Source organism: Tamandua tetradactyla, chromosome 10 (genome assembly GCF_023851605.1).
Source record: "Tamandua tetradactyla isolate mTamTet1 chromosome 10, mTamTet1.pri, whole genome shotgun sequence".
NCBI lineage: Eukaryota > Metazoa > Chordata > Mammalia > Pilosa > Myrmecophagidae > Tamandua > Tamandua tetradactyla.
In genome coordinates, this window is record NC_135336.1 from 73,391,862 (window position 1) to 73,409,128 (window position 17,267).

General features: G+C 32.8%; 1 protein-coding gene across 6 annotated transcripts in view; it reads left to right on the forward strand.

Moving 5' to 3' along the window:
* The window catches only part of USP25 (ubiquitin specific peptidase 25), a 147,217-nt gene that overhangs the window by 91,995 nt on the left and 37,955 nt on the right, over positions 1-17,267 (forward strand). For 4 of the 6 annotated variants that reach the window (XM_077118742.1, XM_077118743.1, XM_077118740.1 and 1 more), the window contains 3 exons: positions 7,737-7,876; positions 12,252-12,365; positions 14,167-14,262. In XM_077118742.1, the coding sequence (XP_076974857.1) occupies positions 7,737-7,876; positions 12,252-12,365; positions 14,167-14,262 (350 nt within the window). The remainder of the gene's footprint in view (positions 1-7,736; positions 7,877-12,251; positions 12,366-14,166; positions 14,263-17,267) is intronic. The other 2 variants (XM_077118738.1, XM_077118739.1) reach the window with 2 other exon arrangements.

Consider the following 17,267-nt stretch of genomic DNA (forward strand, 5'->3'; position numbering starts at 1 on the left):
GGCTAAAATTAAATTTGCAATATAGTCCAAGCACAGATGTATACACACACATAGAGCAAGTAAATAAATATTTCTAAAAATGTAACTACTAAAAATTTCCTACAATAAATTATTATTAGCTGATGAAATCAATAAAATGTTCAGAACTAAATACTATATGAAAATGGGAAACTTCTATCAAAGTTGAAAATAAAATATCCTTTGATCTTTTCTTAAATATTAATTTCATTATCACTGAGTTGCAAGTATATTTTAGGGTGACATTTCCTGCTGCAAAAAATAAAAAAGGTTTTCTGCACTATTTGGGAAAATGAGAAGAAATCAGTTAAACTAGGATATTTCTACAAGCTTGTTTATCTTTTTTTTTTTAATAACTTTGAGTGGGTCTTTTTGAATAATTTTTTTCAAGGTCTGCAGTGCTTTGTTTTTATTTTTTAAGAAAGCATTTTAGGGTTTTGTTTAATTTCATTTTGTACAGACAGAGATTCCCATGCAGCATTACTTAGGGTGGGTTTCCAGTATTATTATTTGAACTTTTGAATTTTTCTTAGAATAGAAGATTTGTAATTGTACATTATGTTACGCTGACTTATACAGGTATGCATAGTTCTGCCGAGAACTGTAGTTTGTTTTCAAATAAATTGGATTGTTAATGTTATTGAATTGTTGAGTTAATTTAAGTATAGGATTTTTTAAAAGACCAAGACAATGGTCTTATGACAACAAAGATACCAACATCTCGATACGTTAAAGTAGTCAGTGTACCTGAATATTATAAACCACCATTGTAGTCTCTAGTGGACTCTACCATTTATTCAACTCATATCACAGTATAGTAACTTTATTTTAGTTCCTTTCATTTTTGAGCCAATTCCAATCCTTTGTGATTTCATTCTCTGTGGTGTTCTATATGAATCCTTTGTGACCACTCCCCAGAAACCCGCCAAAGAAGAAGGTGCTGTGCTATACTTCCCTTAACTCTTACATATTCTATTTGCATGTTTTTAGTCTTATCCTGTTATTAATGGAAGGGAAGGGTTACCCAAGACTCAGGTGAATACTTCATTCATTTGTTAAGCTCCAGCTGTGTTCTTGGCTCTCCTATATTTTGTGGTACCAAAATGTTAAACTCTTTGCCATCCCTTCCCCTTTTATCTTTGCTATTTCCTTAACTCTCTCCAAATTTACAGACCTAGCACATTTATTTCTACTAACTCAAACTGGTGCATATTCCCCACTAATATTCCTATTTGATGAAGACTAGCCAACATTGTCCTACCTTTTACATTTATCATCTTTTCCTCTCTCTCTATAAACCGGCCAGCTCTATATGCTCCACACCGTTTTGTCTATATGCTGTTTTACAGCTTTAAAAAATTGAGTAGTGGATAGCAGGCATGTATTTGCATGTCTCTATTTTTAATATTTTAAAGTAATATTGAAAAAAATGTAGATAAGTTTCTGAGAGGAGCCAGAATAACTAAAAGTAAAAGATGAAGTGAAGGAAATAGTCAGTTCATATGTAAGTTTTATAGTAATGGTTTTCCAGATTGGGTTTTTAGAAAGCAGTAGCAATACTGCCTTAACCATTATGTCCTCTATTGAATTTATGGTAATGTGTGCTTTGTTTGAGATAGTAGAAACTAAATGTGCTAAATCTGTAAATTTGGAAAGTGAGGCTGATTGCTTAGAAGATTGATTTCTATTGCTATATATTATCTTTTATATCATGCTAAGAAATCCATCCTTTGTTGCAGGAAAGTTTAAAATATCACAATTGAATAAGGGAGATGGCTAATGTTCATGGAACCACTTACCCTTTCATTAGTAGACAAATTTTATTTTAATGCCTATGCTCTCTTTTTTCCATTTCTTTTCATAGTTTTCAAAGTAAGTTAATTTATCTAATTTGATACAGTAATTTCAGGATCTCAAAAAGAACCCGTGTTTATATCTCTTAGGTACACACAAAGATTTTGAGTGAGGAGTAAAAATAATAGATGGTCTTAAAATCCATCAGAGTGATTTTTCTTCCATCCTGCATATCTTTTCAATAAGGCTTTAATACAAGAACTATTAAAATACAATTTCTTCTAATTGTATTCCAAATAAGAATATTAAGGTGCATCAGTTTTCCGTTACAATCCACTGGCTTACTGAAACTGAAATAAGTAGTAAGTAATGAAAAATTATCATTTAGTCCCTCTTATGCTACCTCCCTAAACCTGCTTTCTGCAAAGAAGAACTTAAACACATCTGTTTAGATTTCTAGCCACAGTTCTTTACTAAGAATGTGCACATCAGAATTTCCAGAGGATGGTTTCCCAAGAACAAATGCACACCCTTCCTGAGGTGCGTGTGCCTTTCTGAGGCCTACTGGATTAGAATCTTTTGAAGAAGCATCCATACTATGTATTTTTTAGAAGATCTTCAAATGTTTCTGAGGTCTGCCTCTAGTTAAGGAGCATGGCTTTAGGCTGTGCTTATAAAACTGGGATTCTGAAGGAAAATGGAGTTCTGCTTGAGTTATTACTATTTTTTTAACATGGACAGGCACCGGGAATCAAACCGTGACCTGCCCTGCTTGAGTTATTTTATTTCTTTTACTCCCATCTTATTCAAAAATTATTTGAGGTCTTTAACAACACCATATATAGCACAACAACATTAAAAAATTATGCAAAAATAAAGATAGAAAATGTAAGGTAGAAGTTAAGATTAGTATGAAATTCATTCCATAAGATGTCACAAATTTTGCTTTGAGATGGGATGGCGATTTGACTCTGGGACTTCTTCCTTACAAATCCTCTCTGCAAGTCAATAAATAAGCTGATATTCCAGGAAAGTATAGTTGATTCCTGAGAGTAAGACCTGGTAGAATATACTACACCTTCTCTAGTTCTTTGAAAGCATGGACTGGTCAGTATTCTTATTTATATCCTCAGCATCTAGTGTAATAAATGACATTATTTAGGGAAGTGGACTAAAATGGTATGGTGCAGATGTAGCTATCTGTTCTGGATAAATTTTAGGTTTAACTTTGGTTCCTGAACTTCTCCCCTCCATACCAAGATTCTGTTTGGGGTGGAGCCCAGAAATAAGAAGTTTTAAAAGCTCCACTAGTCATTCTATATAGCCAGTAGCATGGCTCTATAGGTTATTTTTGGATTAACCTTTGATTTTGAATACATTTCTAGAAATGAATGGACTGTATATATGTTTCAAGCAATCCTCTTTAAATATTCCTCTAAATGTGACCATAATAAGTATGACTTATAAGTCAAGTAGTAAATACTTGTAAAAATATTTGAGATGTACTTTTTTTAAATAGCTGATTCAGAGCAGATCTTGGGCTTTACCAGAAAGCTAATTAGTGGTCAAGTTGACCCCCTCTTAAAATGCTGAAGATCATAACCAAGAAATATGCATAAACAAAAGCCTCTCCCTCCCACCCCGTACTTATACATAAAGGTAGACCAACAAAGGAGGCTCAGAAAAAATTCTGGGTCTTCTGTAATAGCCAAATCGTTGATTGAAGCTCCTATATTCTGCAACATAAAGCACATCTAGAAGTGGGGGATAACCATTAGAAAATCTCAGTAAAGCAGCCATAAAACAAATAATTTGGAAGCTACTTTAGATACACCTGTAACAGAATTGTCATTTGCTGTAAACTGAGTACATTTAGGCATTTGTAGTGCAGGTAGGAAACCAAGGAAAATTTCTAGGATAAAATAAGAGTAACAAGTGCTACTAAAGTAATTACCGGCTGTCTTCTAATTAATCACTTGAACAATATATTAAACTGAGCGGCTTGTTATTATATAAAGCTGATTAAGTCATGAATTAGAAAACATCGTGGTCTCTATTTATTGAGTTCTTACCATTTACACAGGTCAGCAGTAATGAGGGTTTTGTGGGGTTTCAGGGTGAGCAAAAATCATTATGTGTTATTTACACAGCGAAAGTCAAACATTTTTGTCCTGATATTTTAATAAAGAAATGGAAATTGCCTGTATGTAGGTTATTCATTGTATGAGCCAACCATACAGAACACAGTATAGCAAGTAAAAATTATATTGTTCTGACAAATATTTGTTTTACTAAGTTTTTAAGCAGTATATTTAGGATAATCCTCTTTTTGTTTAAGATAAAGTATTGGTATGGAGGGGTGCAAGTGTAGCTCAGTCGTAGAATAATTGCCCGTCATGAAGAAAACCCAGGTTTGATTCCTGGTCCATGTACTTCCCAAAAAACAAACAAACAAAATTCAGCAAAATGGTGCTGCAATAACAGGATATTCACATGCAAAAATAATGGACCGTGACACCATCATACAGCATACAAAATAAATAAATATTTTAAATATTTGTATAGGAGTATATTTGTCTGGGAGTATACAATACTAAAAATTAATAGTTCTTATTTTTGGATAGGAGAAAGAGCTTTTCATTTTCCTTATTTTGCATACAAGTGTTCTAGTACTTTCTTGGTTTGGCAAAATCAACCCAAAACCTCTTTTCTTTTTTATGAGGATACTTTGGAATGATTCCTACTTTATTTTAAGACTAATTCCTTATCAGTGCCCTATGTTTCATCTAAACCAAATTGCTTCCCTTCTTTATTCCATATAGGGAGCTTTCTATCCTCATGACATTGTTCATGAAGTATCCTTCATTTAAAAAATGTCCATTCTTGAAATTTTTATCTGTTCTTTAACACCTTCCTCATTTTCAAACTCTACAAATTTGTCTCATATCACCCTTGTAGCAACCATTACCTTTTCCTCTGAATCTCAATTTATTTTCACTACTGCATCCATCATGTCCCTCTTTATGTTGTACATGTAGTTTGGTTTGCCTGCCAATATAGAGGCTTATCGATGGCAGGGATTTTTTTAGTTGTTTATGTCCCTACAGAGCCTTTGCATATGCTTTTCCTTCTGCCTGGAACATTCTCCTTTCTCTTCTCTAAAATAATCCTCTCTACAAATCCTTTAAGACTCAGTTCAATTGGCATTTCTTCTAGAAAATCTTTTTAACATGCAACATCTTCCCAAGTATGTGTTGGTTTCACAGAGCTTCCGCAGAATCTTCTACATAACTTTGTTGCATTTAGCACATTGATTTTAATTGAGTGCAAGTTTATCTGATTTTATTGAGTGAAATATTTTAATTTTTTATAACCTTTTTAATACATAGCACAGTACTGATAATGGCACAATCTCAATAAAAATGTGAATACAATTTGGGTTTTTGCTTCCAATCTCCCAAGGTCTCAGATCATTATAGGTTCATACTCTGACTGCAACTCCACTCACACGAGCTCCATGGTAGGTATATGCACAAGGAAAACTCTAGAGAAATGATACTTAGGCAAAACTCCTTTATTTTTTATAAGGTTTTTGACTCAAACTCTATGTGTAAGGAAGTCTTGGGCCTGGTGTATTTAAAGTGGATTTAACTATGTTGATAAGCTAAAAATTCTTTTGATGCTCAGGATTTATTTTTATTTTACATAGACGTTCCAGGTTTTGGTGGTTTAGACCAGTGCAGACCAGATGAATTTCTTGGCCCTCATTGCATTAGGCTTGCATCCTAATATTAATATTTGATACTTTATATATTTTGGTGAGAGGGAGACAAAAAAGGACAAACTCAGGCTAAAACAATCAGCAAGAAGGTTTTTTCTAGTAACCCCTTAACTGCCAGTAATCCTAAAACCTTCCAGAAGCAAAAAACCTCCTTGGCTGGAGGTAGCCCAAGATTTTCTTTACCTATTCATCATTCAGGGACACTGAAAGAACATTGCAGTTCAAAGTCAGGAAATGTAGAAGTGAGGACATTTAACTTCTTTTAAATCTTTCCTTGCCACACCCATTTTAGCTTTTTCTCCTCTAGTTTTCTTTATTAAATGAAATTTTACCTCAGTCATCCTAGTTACTCATGCCAGAAACTTGGAGTCATATTTCACATCATCTCCAAGCCCTTATATCTACAATATACCTTGAATCTAGCCACTTCTCTCTATCCTATTGTTTTCTCTGTTGTCCAAAGCAAAATCCTCTCTCACACATCTCACTGCCCTCTACTAACCCATTCTTCTTATTGTAGCCAGAATAACTTTTTTAAAATTGCCATGTTACCACCATATTTAAAACTTTTATTCACTTCCTACTGTACACAAAAATCTGTGACTTAACTCCCTCAATGATTTGGCTGCTATCTGCATCATTTCTTGCCATAGCACTCCTCTTGTACTGTAGGCCAACCACACTCATCTTTTGGATCCAGTTGATTTGGGCTCACCTAACCAATCTCAGTACATGGTAGAACTTTTTAGTGTTCTTTCTTGTTCCCATTATCTATTCATTCCTTCATTCATTTTCTCCATTAAGTTATGTGCCTATTATATATTTGGTGCTGAAGAATCAGCACTACAAAAGGGAGAGAGCATCTCTGTTTTTGTGATTCTTACAGTCTAGCAGGGATGTGGAATTTAAGCAAATAATTACAACAATAATTAAAAAGAAAAAAGTGTTATTCTTGAGTAGTGGTTCTCATCTGGGAGAAATTCCTCCTACCTCCCACCCCCTCCCCAAGGACATTTGGCAGTATCTGGAGAAATTTTTGGGTTGTACACATGTGGGTAGATACCTAGGTACTCAGGACCTTACTCCACAAAAAGAATTAAGTGACCCAAAATGTCAACAGTCCCATGGCTAAGAGATACTGCTTTGAAAATTAAACACAGAGAGACCTAGCCTAGTTTGGGGTAATCAGGGATACTTCCATGAGTAAGTGGCATTTAAACAAAAGAATGAGTAGAAATTACTAGATGGGATTAGTGAGAGGTAGGTGAGCATCCAGGTAAAGAGAGGAGTATGCAGAAAGATCTGATGGTTGAAAGATAATCCCTCCTTCAGTGTATTAGAAAAGCTAAAAAAAAGTCTTGTATACACTCCTGTTTGATCAGTGAAGGGCATAAGAAAATGGTCGTAAGGCAGAGGCCCTCTTAAAGCCTTCTAGGTCATATAAGGATTTTGGGGTTGTCTGTGAAACACTCAGTGGACATTCACAGCACATGGTTGGACATATGGGTCTGGAGCTCAGAAGGTAGGTAGGGGTAGAGATAAAAATTTGGGAATTAACTTCACACTGATGGTATTTGAAATCATGAATTTATTTTTATAAGTACTAATTTGCCAAATTGTGATTTTTTTTTTTAAATCAACATTAGCTTTGGGGAGGGGAAGTGTGGTAGAAAGAGGGATAAGGGGTAGCATCAGAGAAGATAGAATATTAGATTCATTTGTGGTCATTTTCTCAGGTAGTTGTGAAAGGATGCTGTGGCCTAAGAAAAAAACAGCTACCATGCTGTGTGTGGGAAACCAAATCCTTTTTTGGTTGAATGTTAGTAATTTTTTAAAAAAAGATTTTCTAACTTAACGTGTCAGAAAAACTGACTGGATTCCTTACCATAAATTATGATGAATACTTTCTTTAGTAATTATTTGAGCACTTCTGGTTTTGAATTTTTGTGGTTGTTTAGTAGTGGTTCTCATCTGGGAGAAATTCTGGGGGAATTGTGCTGTATATATGAAGGATATATTTAAATAGAAGAGTGAAATTGGTTATTGTATATATTCTGACTTATTAGAAATAAAATCATAGATTCATCTTGATACAGACACTGTGATTTATATTAGATATACAATTGATTCTTTTCTCATGAAGCACAAGCAGGAGAAACAGAATACCTAGAGCAGCCATCAAGAAGTGATTTCTCAAAGCACTTGAAAGAAGAAACTATTCGAATAATTACCAAGGCCTCACATGAGCATGAAGATAAAAGTCCTGAAACAGTTTTGCAGTCGGTAAGAACTTTTCTTTTAGCTCACTGAAAAGAGCCATATTAACAACATTTTCCAGGATATAAATGGAGAATGACCTGTTTTGGTGTCAGGAGAGGCGAGGTCAAGTGACAGAGGTTAGGTGACTGCAGCAAGTCACCTAATTTCCAGGCCAAAATTCCCTAAGGTTAATTTTAAATATGGTTTTCTTAAAATTTACATCTTCCTGTTAAAAAATTATTATAAATCATAATTGTAGACTAAATGGGCCATTTGATTTGGGAACTGAAAAAGAAATACAAAATTTAACAGTTTTCCTGGCCCCTAGCCCTTCCCCATCGTTAGCCTTTTTGCAGTGAAATAGCTGAGAATATAAGCTGTAATTTTCATTGTTTCTTGAGGTGTGTTTAACAATATAACTACTAGATGCTCTAGGTTAGAGTATTATTAGCTGATTATATATGATTTTATAAAACTGCATATTTTAATAAGGGTCTCAAGTATAAAAATTGTCATTATTTAGAATAGGTTTTAAATATGTGTTTTTATAACAGTAAATTGTATGCATTGGTATTGTACAATATTATCTATGAATATGATATTATGACAGATGCAATTTCAAGAATTTGGTCCTGTAAAACCATTCACTTGCTGTATGAGTATAGGCAGTTCTAATGCTAGTTTCATGATAGTATTTGAAGATCCTCTTCCTAGTGGACTACAGAGTACATGACGTCACAATTTTATAACAGCATTTTCTGCCTTAATAAGTGAAATTAATCCCATCATTGCCTGCTAATTTTGATTATGTCTTTAATGCAATATGAATTCTGTTAACCAAAAAATCCAATAAATGGGATATTGGGTAATTATGTTTTTTATGAATGAAATAATCAGAAATTTTTTTTTCTCTTCATATCCGGGTTTGAAAATATATTAATATATCATCTACTATGATGAAACAGTATATTGACATATTAGATGTTTTAGATGATTACAAATTTTACAAATGCCCCAGAGACTCTAAATGAACTTGAGATGAACATCTGCTAACTTCAAAATGTTTTCTGAAACATACATCTTTTAATAAATCTGGTATGTCTATTTCTTGGGGGACAGTGGAAAAAGAAAACTTAGGGAGGGATAAAGGACAGAGGTGTAGGTACAAGAGAAAAGTATTTTTGCCTGATTTAAAACAGTGCCTGGGTCTTTGCTAATTAAGATTTTTTTTTAGAGCCTATGTTAAGGTTAATAAGAACCACCCAGTCAGCTGGTATCAGAACCATTACATAGCTTTTACATAGCTTAATATAGAAGCATGACTTTTTAGTTTGTGTAATCATATGCAATTTAAATTCCTAGATATCATCACTTAAATTTTGATTGCTTAGCCTCTTAATATGGATGTCATATTTTAAACTATCAGTCTACTTGCCTCACCCTTACTTGAGAAAGGAGCGCGGCAGAAAGAGAATATGGTATATATGTGTGTATATATATATATATTTCATTTTACTTCTCTTTTGGAGTTGCATGCACAGTTGGCCCCATTTTCTGTACTCTTTACCATGTCTGAGACTGTCTAATCATTGCTACCTTAAGTGGCCTTTGGTTTTTGGTTTTAAAATCCATTGTTTAAAATTATTGTAACCGCTTCTTGAGGGATTGTCTCACTTAAATGCATATATTAGAAGTGAAAAGAGTCCTCACTTAGGATTATCTGAACTTGATGGATGGTACCGCAGTATGATTATATGTACTCAAAGCTCATATAATCAGTATTATATGAGCAAGAATCAGCCAATTCTGATTTTTGGAATGTTGTTTTCACTACTTACTAGCTATGCAACCTTTACTAAACTGTTTAGTTTCTCTCAAACTCAGTTTTGTTTGCCATAAAATAGAGGTTATGGTGGGATTAAGATCACTTATTTGAAAGTGCCTGGCATATAATAGGCACTAAGTACCTGTTAAGGCCCTTCTGGTACTTAAACCCCAGTTATTTCACAATGTATACAAAGTACATTTGTTATAATTATTTTTATCATAATAAATTGCTATCATATGACTACCATAAATAATATATAATATAGAAATAAGATGTATAATCTAAAATATAAATAACTTGCATTATATATTATAATATACTTATAAATAATTTATAATTAAAATTATAGACTTTAATTTATCAACTATATATTTATTATACATATTATTTACTATGTACATTTAAAGTTCCCATCTTAATGTAAGAATGGAATCACAAAAGCCATAGAGACATGTTTTCCAAATGTTTATGCAGCTTACTTTTTAGAACACTATCTTTAAAATTTGATAAATTTGGAAAAGTAGATGGCAAGAAAGAGTCATTCATGTCCACTACCCGAAGTTACTCACTCTTAATATGTGGGTATGTTTTCTTTCACTCTTATTTTATATGCAAATTTGGGATTTATTTTACTTAGCTGAGATATTATTGCATATAAAATTTTGTATTGTCTTTTGATCATTCAACCTTATAATATAACCATTTTCCCATGGTATAAGCTCTCTAAAAACGTTTACTGAGTATTGCATTAAGGGATTAAGTCTAGTTTTCTTCCACATTTTCCTATTACGTATTTGTTTCTACTTTTACACTATTATAAACAGACTGCTCAAAATAAAACTTTCTCCGTTTTTCAGGCTGTTTCCTTAGAATAAATTCCTCATAGTTGAATAACCAACATAAAAGACTGGGCAACTTAGGATTCTGTGGCCAGAGGTGTTGTAAATACACAGTTTTCTATGTATCATTTTATGAGATCTCTTATTTTTTTTAATCAGAGAGTTATGGGTTTCAGGTAATTAATAAAAATGTTTGTACTTTAATTACTTTTGCAACTTATTTAGCTAAAAAGTTTAGCTTTGCCAAGGTGTTCATATAGGACCTAACAATAAAAGCAAAATAAATACACTTAATACTTCAGTAAGTCCAACAAATGTCAACCTTAACAATTTATTTGAAAAAATTTGTATGGTACCTTAGGATTATCTGAACTTGATAGATGGTACCTCAGTATGATTATATGTACTCAAAGCTCATATAATCAGCATTGTCCTGTTTTAATTCTTTTATAGTAACTGAAAAGGCTTATAAAGCATTTAATTCCCCTAAATGCACACTTTTATTTTCAAATAGAATATATTGTTTTACAGTTAATATATTTCCAAGTTGCCACTTGCCTTAAATTTTCTGTTCAGATAGCTTTTTTCTGGATTGGTTTACTGGTCAAGAATTTTTCATCAAAGTCTCCACAAATTTCCTAAATTACCTGCTAATATTTCATTCTTGTGAATGGGAATTTAGCACAAGCTGGAAGAATTAAAAATCCTCAATTAAATATTATTGGCCAAGTTTATGGCTGTTGCATCAGTTTGGGTTCAGTATAGGAATTTAAATATGTCATAATATGTAGTATAATAATATTTGTAATACTTGCCATTTAATAGAGCAACTATTATGTGCCAGGTATTGGGTTACCTGAAAATTCTCTTATAACATGACAAACATGCAAGTTGGTAATTTCCTCATGAAAAGTTAAAGATTTAAACCAAGTAAGAAAACCTTTATTTTTTGAATCCAAACCAAGTAGGAAAACCTTTTCTATAAATCTGAGTGGTATTTTTTGAACCATATTAGTGTCTTTGAGTAGACTTTTCAGGATTTCACACTGGCTTCCACTTCATTAGTGTGAATTAGCTGAAATTTTAGAACTTCTTAACAATGAAAAGGAAAGAAAGAAACAAATCTCAGTTGTTAAAATGGACTGCTTTCAAATAGCTTTTCCTTGTTTTAAGGGAGAATTTGAGTACCTATGATGTAATAGCACTATGCCGTACTGGATTTTCTTAGGCTGTATGGAGTGAGGTAAACACAAAAATAAGGATATTAAGCAGATACAGAAGTGATTATTAGACAGGAAGGAAGGTAAGAGTATAAGAAAAAATCCTAAACACTTCTGTAAGGTTCAGGACAGGTGTATCTTATTTTGATGAAGAAATCAAGAAAGGCTTTATGGAGTTATCAGAATTTTTTAACATAACTTTTAGCTTTATAGACAATAGAAAATATGATTTCAGTATTTAGTATTTCTAAGAATTTGGAATCCACAATGATTTGTGGGAAAAAAAAGAAGAAAATGTAATTTAGTCTTTGGAAGGTAAAGGGAAAGCTGTAGATCGTAGATCTTGTATTATTACTTGATTGATGCATTTGCCACTGATGTTCAGTTTTAGGTGGTTTCCTTTCATACTGAAAAAACATGTAGTTTTAGAAGACTAGAGAGTCTGTGCACTCAAATTTCTTGTTTTCATTGTTCTTTTTTCTAACGTTGACACTAATGGTTTTCTTCTACAGAAACTTGAAAATGACACAAGCCAAACACCTTCTAACCAGCGAGTTGTAGAGGTGGCGATTCCTCATGTAGGGAAATTTATGATTGAGTCAAAGGAGGGGGGTTATGATGACGAGGTACCTTTGTCTTAGCCCTCTGCACCATTCTTAATTAGTTTTAGTTTTTTTTTTAATTAAAGTATTTTGGGCATGTCTGCATCCTCACCCTTTTGTGTATTGCTACATAACACACAGCTTTGCCACCTGTAGTCTGAAAGAACTTTATACTTTGAATGAAAATTTAAGTAGAAAGCTTACAGAATTTGTCAAAAGGATAGTTTTGTATTTCAAAGTTATTTCTTGTGTGTGGAAATAGGATCTATTTACTCTCATGTTAAACAATTACGATAGAATTATATAGCAAAAAAATTTAGCATTGAAAAATAGCTATTATTTTCCTGTCCTGTTTTACTTGAATTATTTATTGTAGTAATTTCCCCAACATTACCCACCAGAAACACCTATAACATGATTGCAAGCTAGATAAATGCTATTTTTGCATCCGATTTCTCTCTTTGTGACTGTGAACTGAATGATTCATCAACATTACTGAGTGTCTGTCAGGTTTTAACACTGTGCATGTGCATTTTATTCCTTATCGCTTCCCTGTTAACTCTCATCTACTTTTAAAGAGCTTTCTAGCAATATGGAGAGATTTTTCAATTCTCATGGTATGGTATTTGAAAATCCAAATGAAAATGAGCTCTTGTCCTGGTCCATCAGATTACACACCCTGTACCCCCAACCCCAAATCTCCCTCCACACACCTGCTTTCTGCTTTTCCCTCTGAGATTCTTATACATTTCTTTTCATATTGGATGGAGTTGTAAAGCTGTTTCCAAGCAATAACAGAGAAGACCATATCTATGGGGGAAGAAAAACGGTGTCTTCTATCATTTGTTATTTTTTACTGGATGGATAAATGATAATTGGATACATATGTTTTTCCGATTGGATACATGTATTTTTTAGGCAGAACATCAAGGTTATATTTAAACTATTCAAAAAGATTAATTGGGCAGTATGATGGTGGCTCAGCAGTCAGAATTCTCTCCTGTTGTACTGTAGACCTGGGTTCAATTCCCGGTGCTGCCCATGCAAAAATAAATAAATAAATAAAAGGTTAATTACCTAGTTCTCATCACATCTCATGCCAATGGGCATTTATTTTTTTAAATTTTTAATTTATTGATCAAGCACCTTAGTGTTAAATGTTTGTTTTACTGTGAGCCTTCTGACACTTACAAAAGTAGAATTGTGATTAATCATTTAATACTTTTGTGCAAGTGCTTATGCTGTTGGCAGATTTTTTTTTTTCAATTCACTGGTGTGACAGTGTAAAAATGCATGTGCCTTGGAACTTTTAAAAATAAGTCATATGGATACAGGGCTGCTGCTTATGGATGTGCAGGTAGTACGGTTGCTTAGGGGTACCTGGTCAAATGGCTGAAGTGGGGGGTTGAAATTGAGCTCACATTGAGCTTCCCAAGCCTTGAGAAAGAGGTACCTTTTTTAATTAATAAAAGGGGAGTGTTATTTTTTCTAAGTGGTCCCCAGAGGAGAGCACATTTTTCTATTTATTTGTCCAGAGATGGACAAGGATGCATTTTTTAAGAATTCCTAAATTCAGGGGTGAAGTCTTTTTTGCAATTTGTACAAAAGCACTGTATGATCTTGCTGTGGCCCTGTATGGATGATTTTGAAAGATGCTTACATGCGTATTGGTTCACACTGGCTATAAAAAAAATGCAGTGTTTCAGAACAAAAGAATTTTAACTTGCATGTAACAAAATTATTTTGTATTTTTTTTGTTGTTGTTGTTCCCTTTTTCTCTTATGTTAACCATTCAAAAACTCTTACTTTAAATCCCTTGTGGCAGATCATGATGACACCGAACATGCAAGGTATTATCATGGCGATAGGTAAATCCAGGAATGTATATGACAGGTGTGGTCCTGAAGCAGGGTTCTTTAAGGTACAATTAACATTTTCATTTTTATTTTTTTCTTCTAAACTTTTTAAAATGTTCATTTCCTTGAATTAAATTTGGTTTGCCTGTATAATTTCTCTTTTCTTGTTATTAACCATGGCCGCCAGATGTTCTGGGGATTTCTTCTTTTATACGTGAATCCACGACTAATTTCTTTCTTTCAATCCAGATAATTCAATAAAAGGCATTTACTGAGTTTCCCTAATAGTGCACCTCTGATTTATTAGTAGAAATTTAGATTGTCTTTTATATCTTAAGGGAATAAAGGGTATTGATGAGAATAACAAGAACTGACTACTTCTGGTCATAGTTTATTTTCTCATTTTTAATAGTATTAGGTAATATTACAGTATCTCTTATTTGAATTTATTATTTGATACTAATTTGCTTTCTTCATTTGGTGATTCAGAAATGATTTGTTCATTTATCTTCTTATGTTTCTTATTTACTTATATTTTCCTCGTTGAAGCTCCATTACTCCATACATTACTCCATGACTGACCATTTTTCCCTCTACTAGCAGATCTTTATAGTGTTTTTGTTACAATATTATTTGCTTTTAATATTTGAAAGATGAAACCACCATTTATGCTTTGTTATTTTATTTGTATTAACCTAAATTTTCCTTAAGGGTTTTTCACTCCTCTTCTCTCCAGCTTTATTGAGGTATAATCTACTTATAAAAAACTGCGGTTTTCCTTCGTTTTGACATTAAAATTGGAAAATTTTCCCTTGGCTTTCTGTATTCTTTACAATTACATTTAGTATATAGTGTACAAGAAACAACTTGTGCATAGTAGCCTTACTATTAATAAATACTTTTGAATTTGTTAGGGTTAGAGTGACCAGCCACTTTTGTATGCCCAGTACTGAGGGATTTCCCAGGAACATTGATTGCTAAGCTCGGTAAAGTGGTCCCAGGACAAAATGTTCACCCTATTAACATCCATAAGAGAGGTTAGAAAACTACTCTTATTAAATTTAAAAAAAAAACAGGAAGAAAGAAAAGAGAAAGAACTTTTTTATAGTCATCTAGTTTCCTCACTAATGTCATTTTTTTTTTTTTAACATTGAAAAATTCATCCTTACACCAAGTGGTCTACATTTTGTTTTCTTTTTTTTTTTGATGAAGTTTTCATCTGTTTCTTGTGGGAAAGTTATGTAGTAACTTTGTCATTTTTCTTCAAATTGGGTATCTGGGTATCTTCAAGTTAAATTGGAAATCTCATTTTTATTATACTAATACTTGCACATAGTTTAAAGAGTCAGTCATTTCTACATACTGCAAACAGCAACCCCCCATGGTAACAGCTTTCAGTTCTTTTATTAGATCCCTTTGCCATTTAATTCCCTATCTTTAAATATCATGCTTACATTTTTGTTATTCACAGGTTACACATTCCTTGTTGAATTCCATACTATGAAATATGAGAGGTGAGCCTTCTTTCTTCTCCTGTCCTACATACACATATTGACACACACATCGTGAACATGCATGTGCAAATACATAAAATATCATAATTGTCATAAAATCAGAATTATATTATTTTTATTATATATGTTATTCAAGATTGAGCTAAGTCATAAACATTATTATATTTCCTAAGCTTTCATTTTCCTTGGAGTTAATAATTGCTTTGTTTTTTGGTTTGCAAAGTTTTTCTATGTATATCACTGATTTGGTTCTAAATTTTCTTATTAAACAGATTAAGGAATTGCTTAAATTTCCTCTCATTCTGTTCTTTGCCAGTTTTATCATCTTGAGGAAGTCTATTCTTGAACTTTATGAATTGCTCCAATCTGGAATGGTTACCTCTTACTCATAAATACTTAGCTACTATCTTGAGGTTTCCTTTCACCACCACTCTGGCGATCCCCACTGTATCTTTTCCTTTGTATGTTTTCTATATCTCTTCTTTCTCCCTTTATTTTGATTTACTTTGTAATTTGTTGGAGTGGTAAGAATCATAAACTATAAAAAAGATAAGTATATTTGTGAGGTAGAAACTAGTCAGAAGAGTTTTCTTAAGCAGATAATGTTAGATATATTGTAACTCTCAGTGTATATTCCAAAGTAAGTACTATAGTTAATAAAGGTCAGTTTATCAGAAGTAAAAGTTTCCAAGTATCTATGCAGAGGTTTGAGTGAGTTTGAAGTTTATTTATGACTAGAGCGTAAGAAACTTTTGCCCTTTTGTCAGATGTTAAAAATTACTATTCTGTTATCTCTAATTATCTCACTAATTACGCTCCTTGCCACCCTTACATTGCCTTACCTGCTTTCTGTTGAAACATCACTTTATAGGAATGTCTAGAAAAAAAATGTCTAGAATGTATATTAGGAAGGAAATAGTTTAAAGCTTGGTGTAGCAACCAGAGTACCTCAGATCAAAATTTTGGCTTGTCACTTGGTAGCTGGATTTTGGACAAATTACTCAGCCTCTCTGTAGTTCTTTCCCTAGTTTGTTGGGTCATTGTGAGTTGTAAACATGTTTATCAGTACTAGACACTTAACGTAGTTTCTAGTAGGTAGTAAATGCTGAATATTTAGCCATTACTGTGATTAATATTACCACTAGTCCTTATATTATGGGTCTAGATCTAGTCCAGATGTAGTGGGAGATGGAAAGGAACTATACTATGGCTGTGTCAAGACCTTCATTTTCTAGTAATACCTTTTTTACTTATTTACTAGAATTTGCCAGTGATAGAACATTTTGGAAAAGTTGGCAGTTTCATATTGCTCAGTACCTATAACCACAAAACCCTATTTGTACCCTTTTTATCTCTTTAGTGCATGTCTGTTTTTGAAATCTCTGCAGTTTACATCAGTGTACATTTTCACATATATGTATGTGAAGAATATGTTTACAGGAAACTGTAAACATTTTCAGTTGTCTATAGTTAATACATGTCTCAGTTTCTTAGCTACTAAGACAAATACAATTCCCTGGATTGACTTAAGCAATTTTTAATTAATTTATTTATTT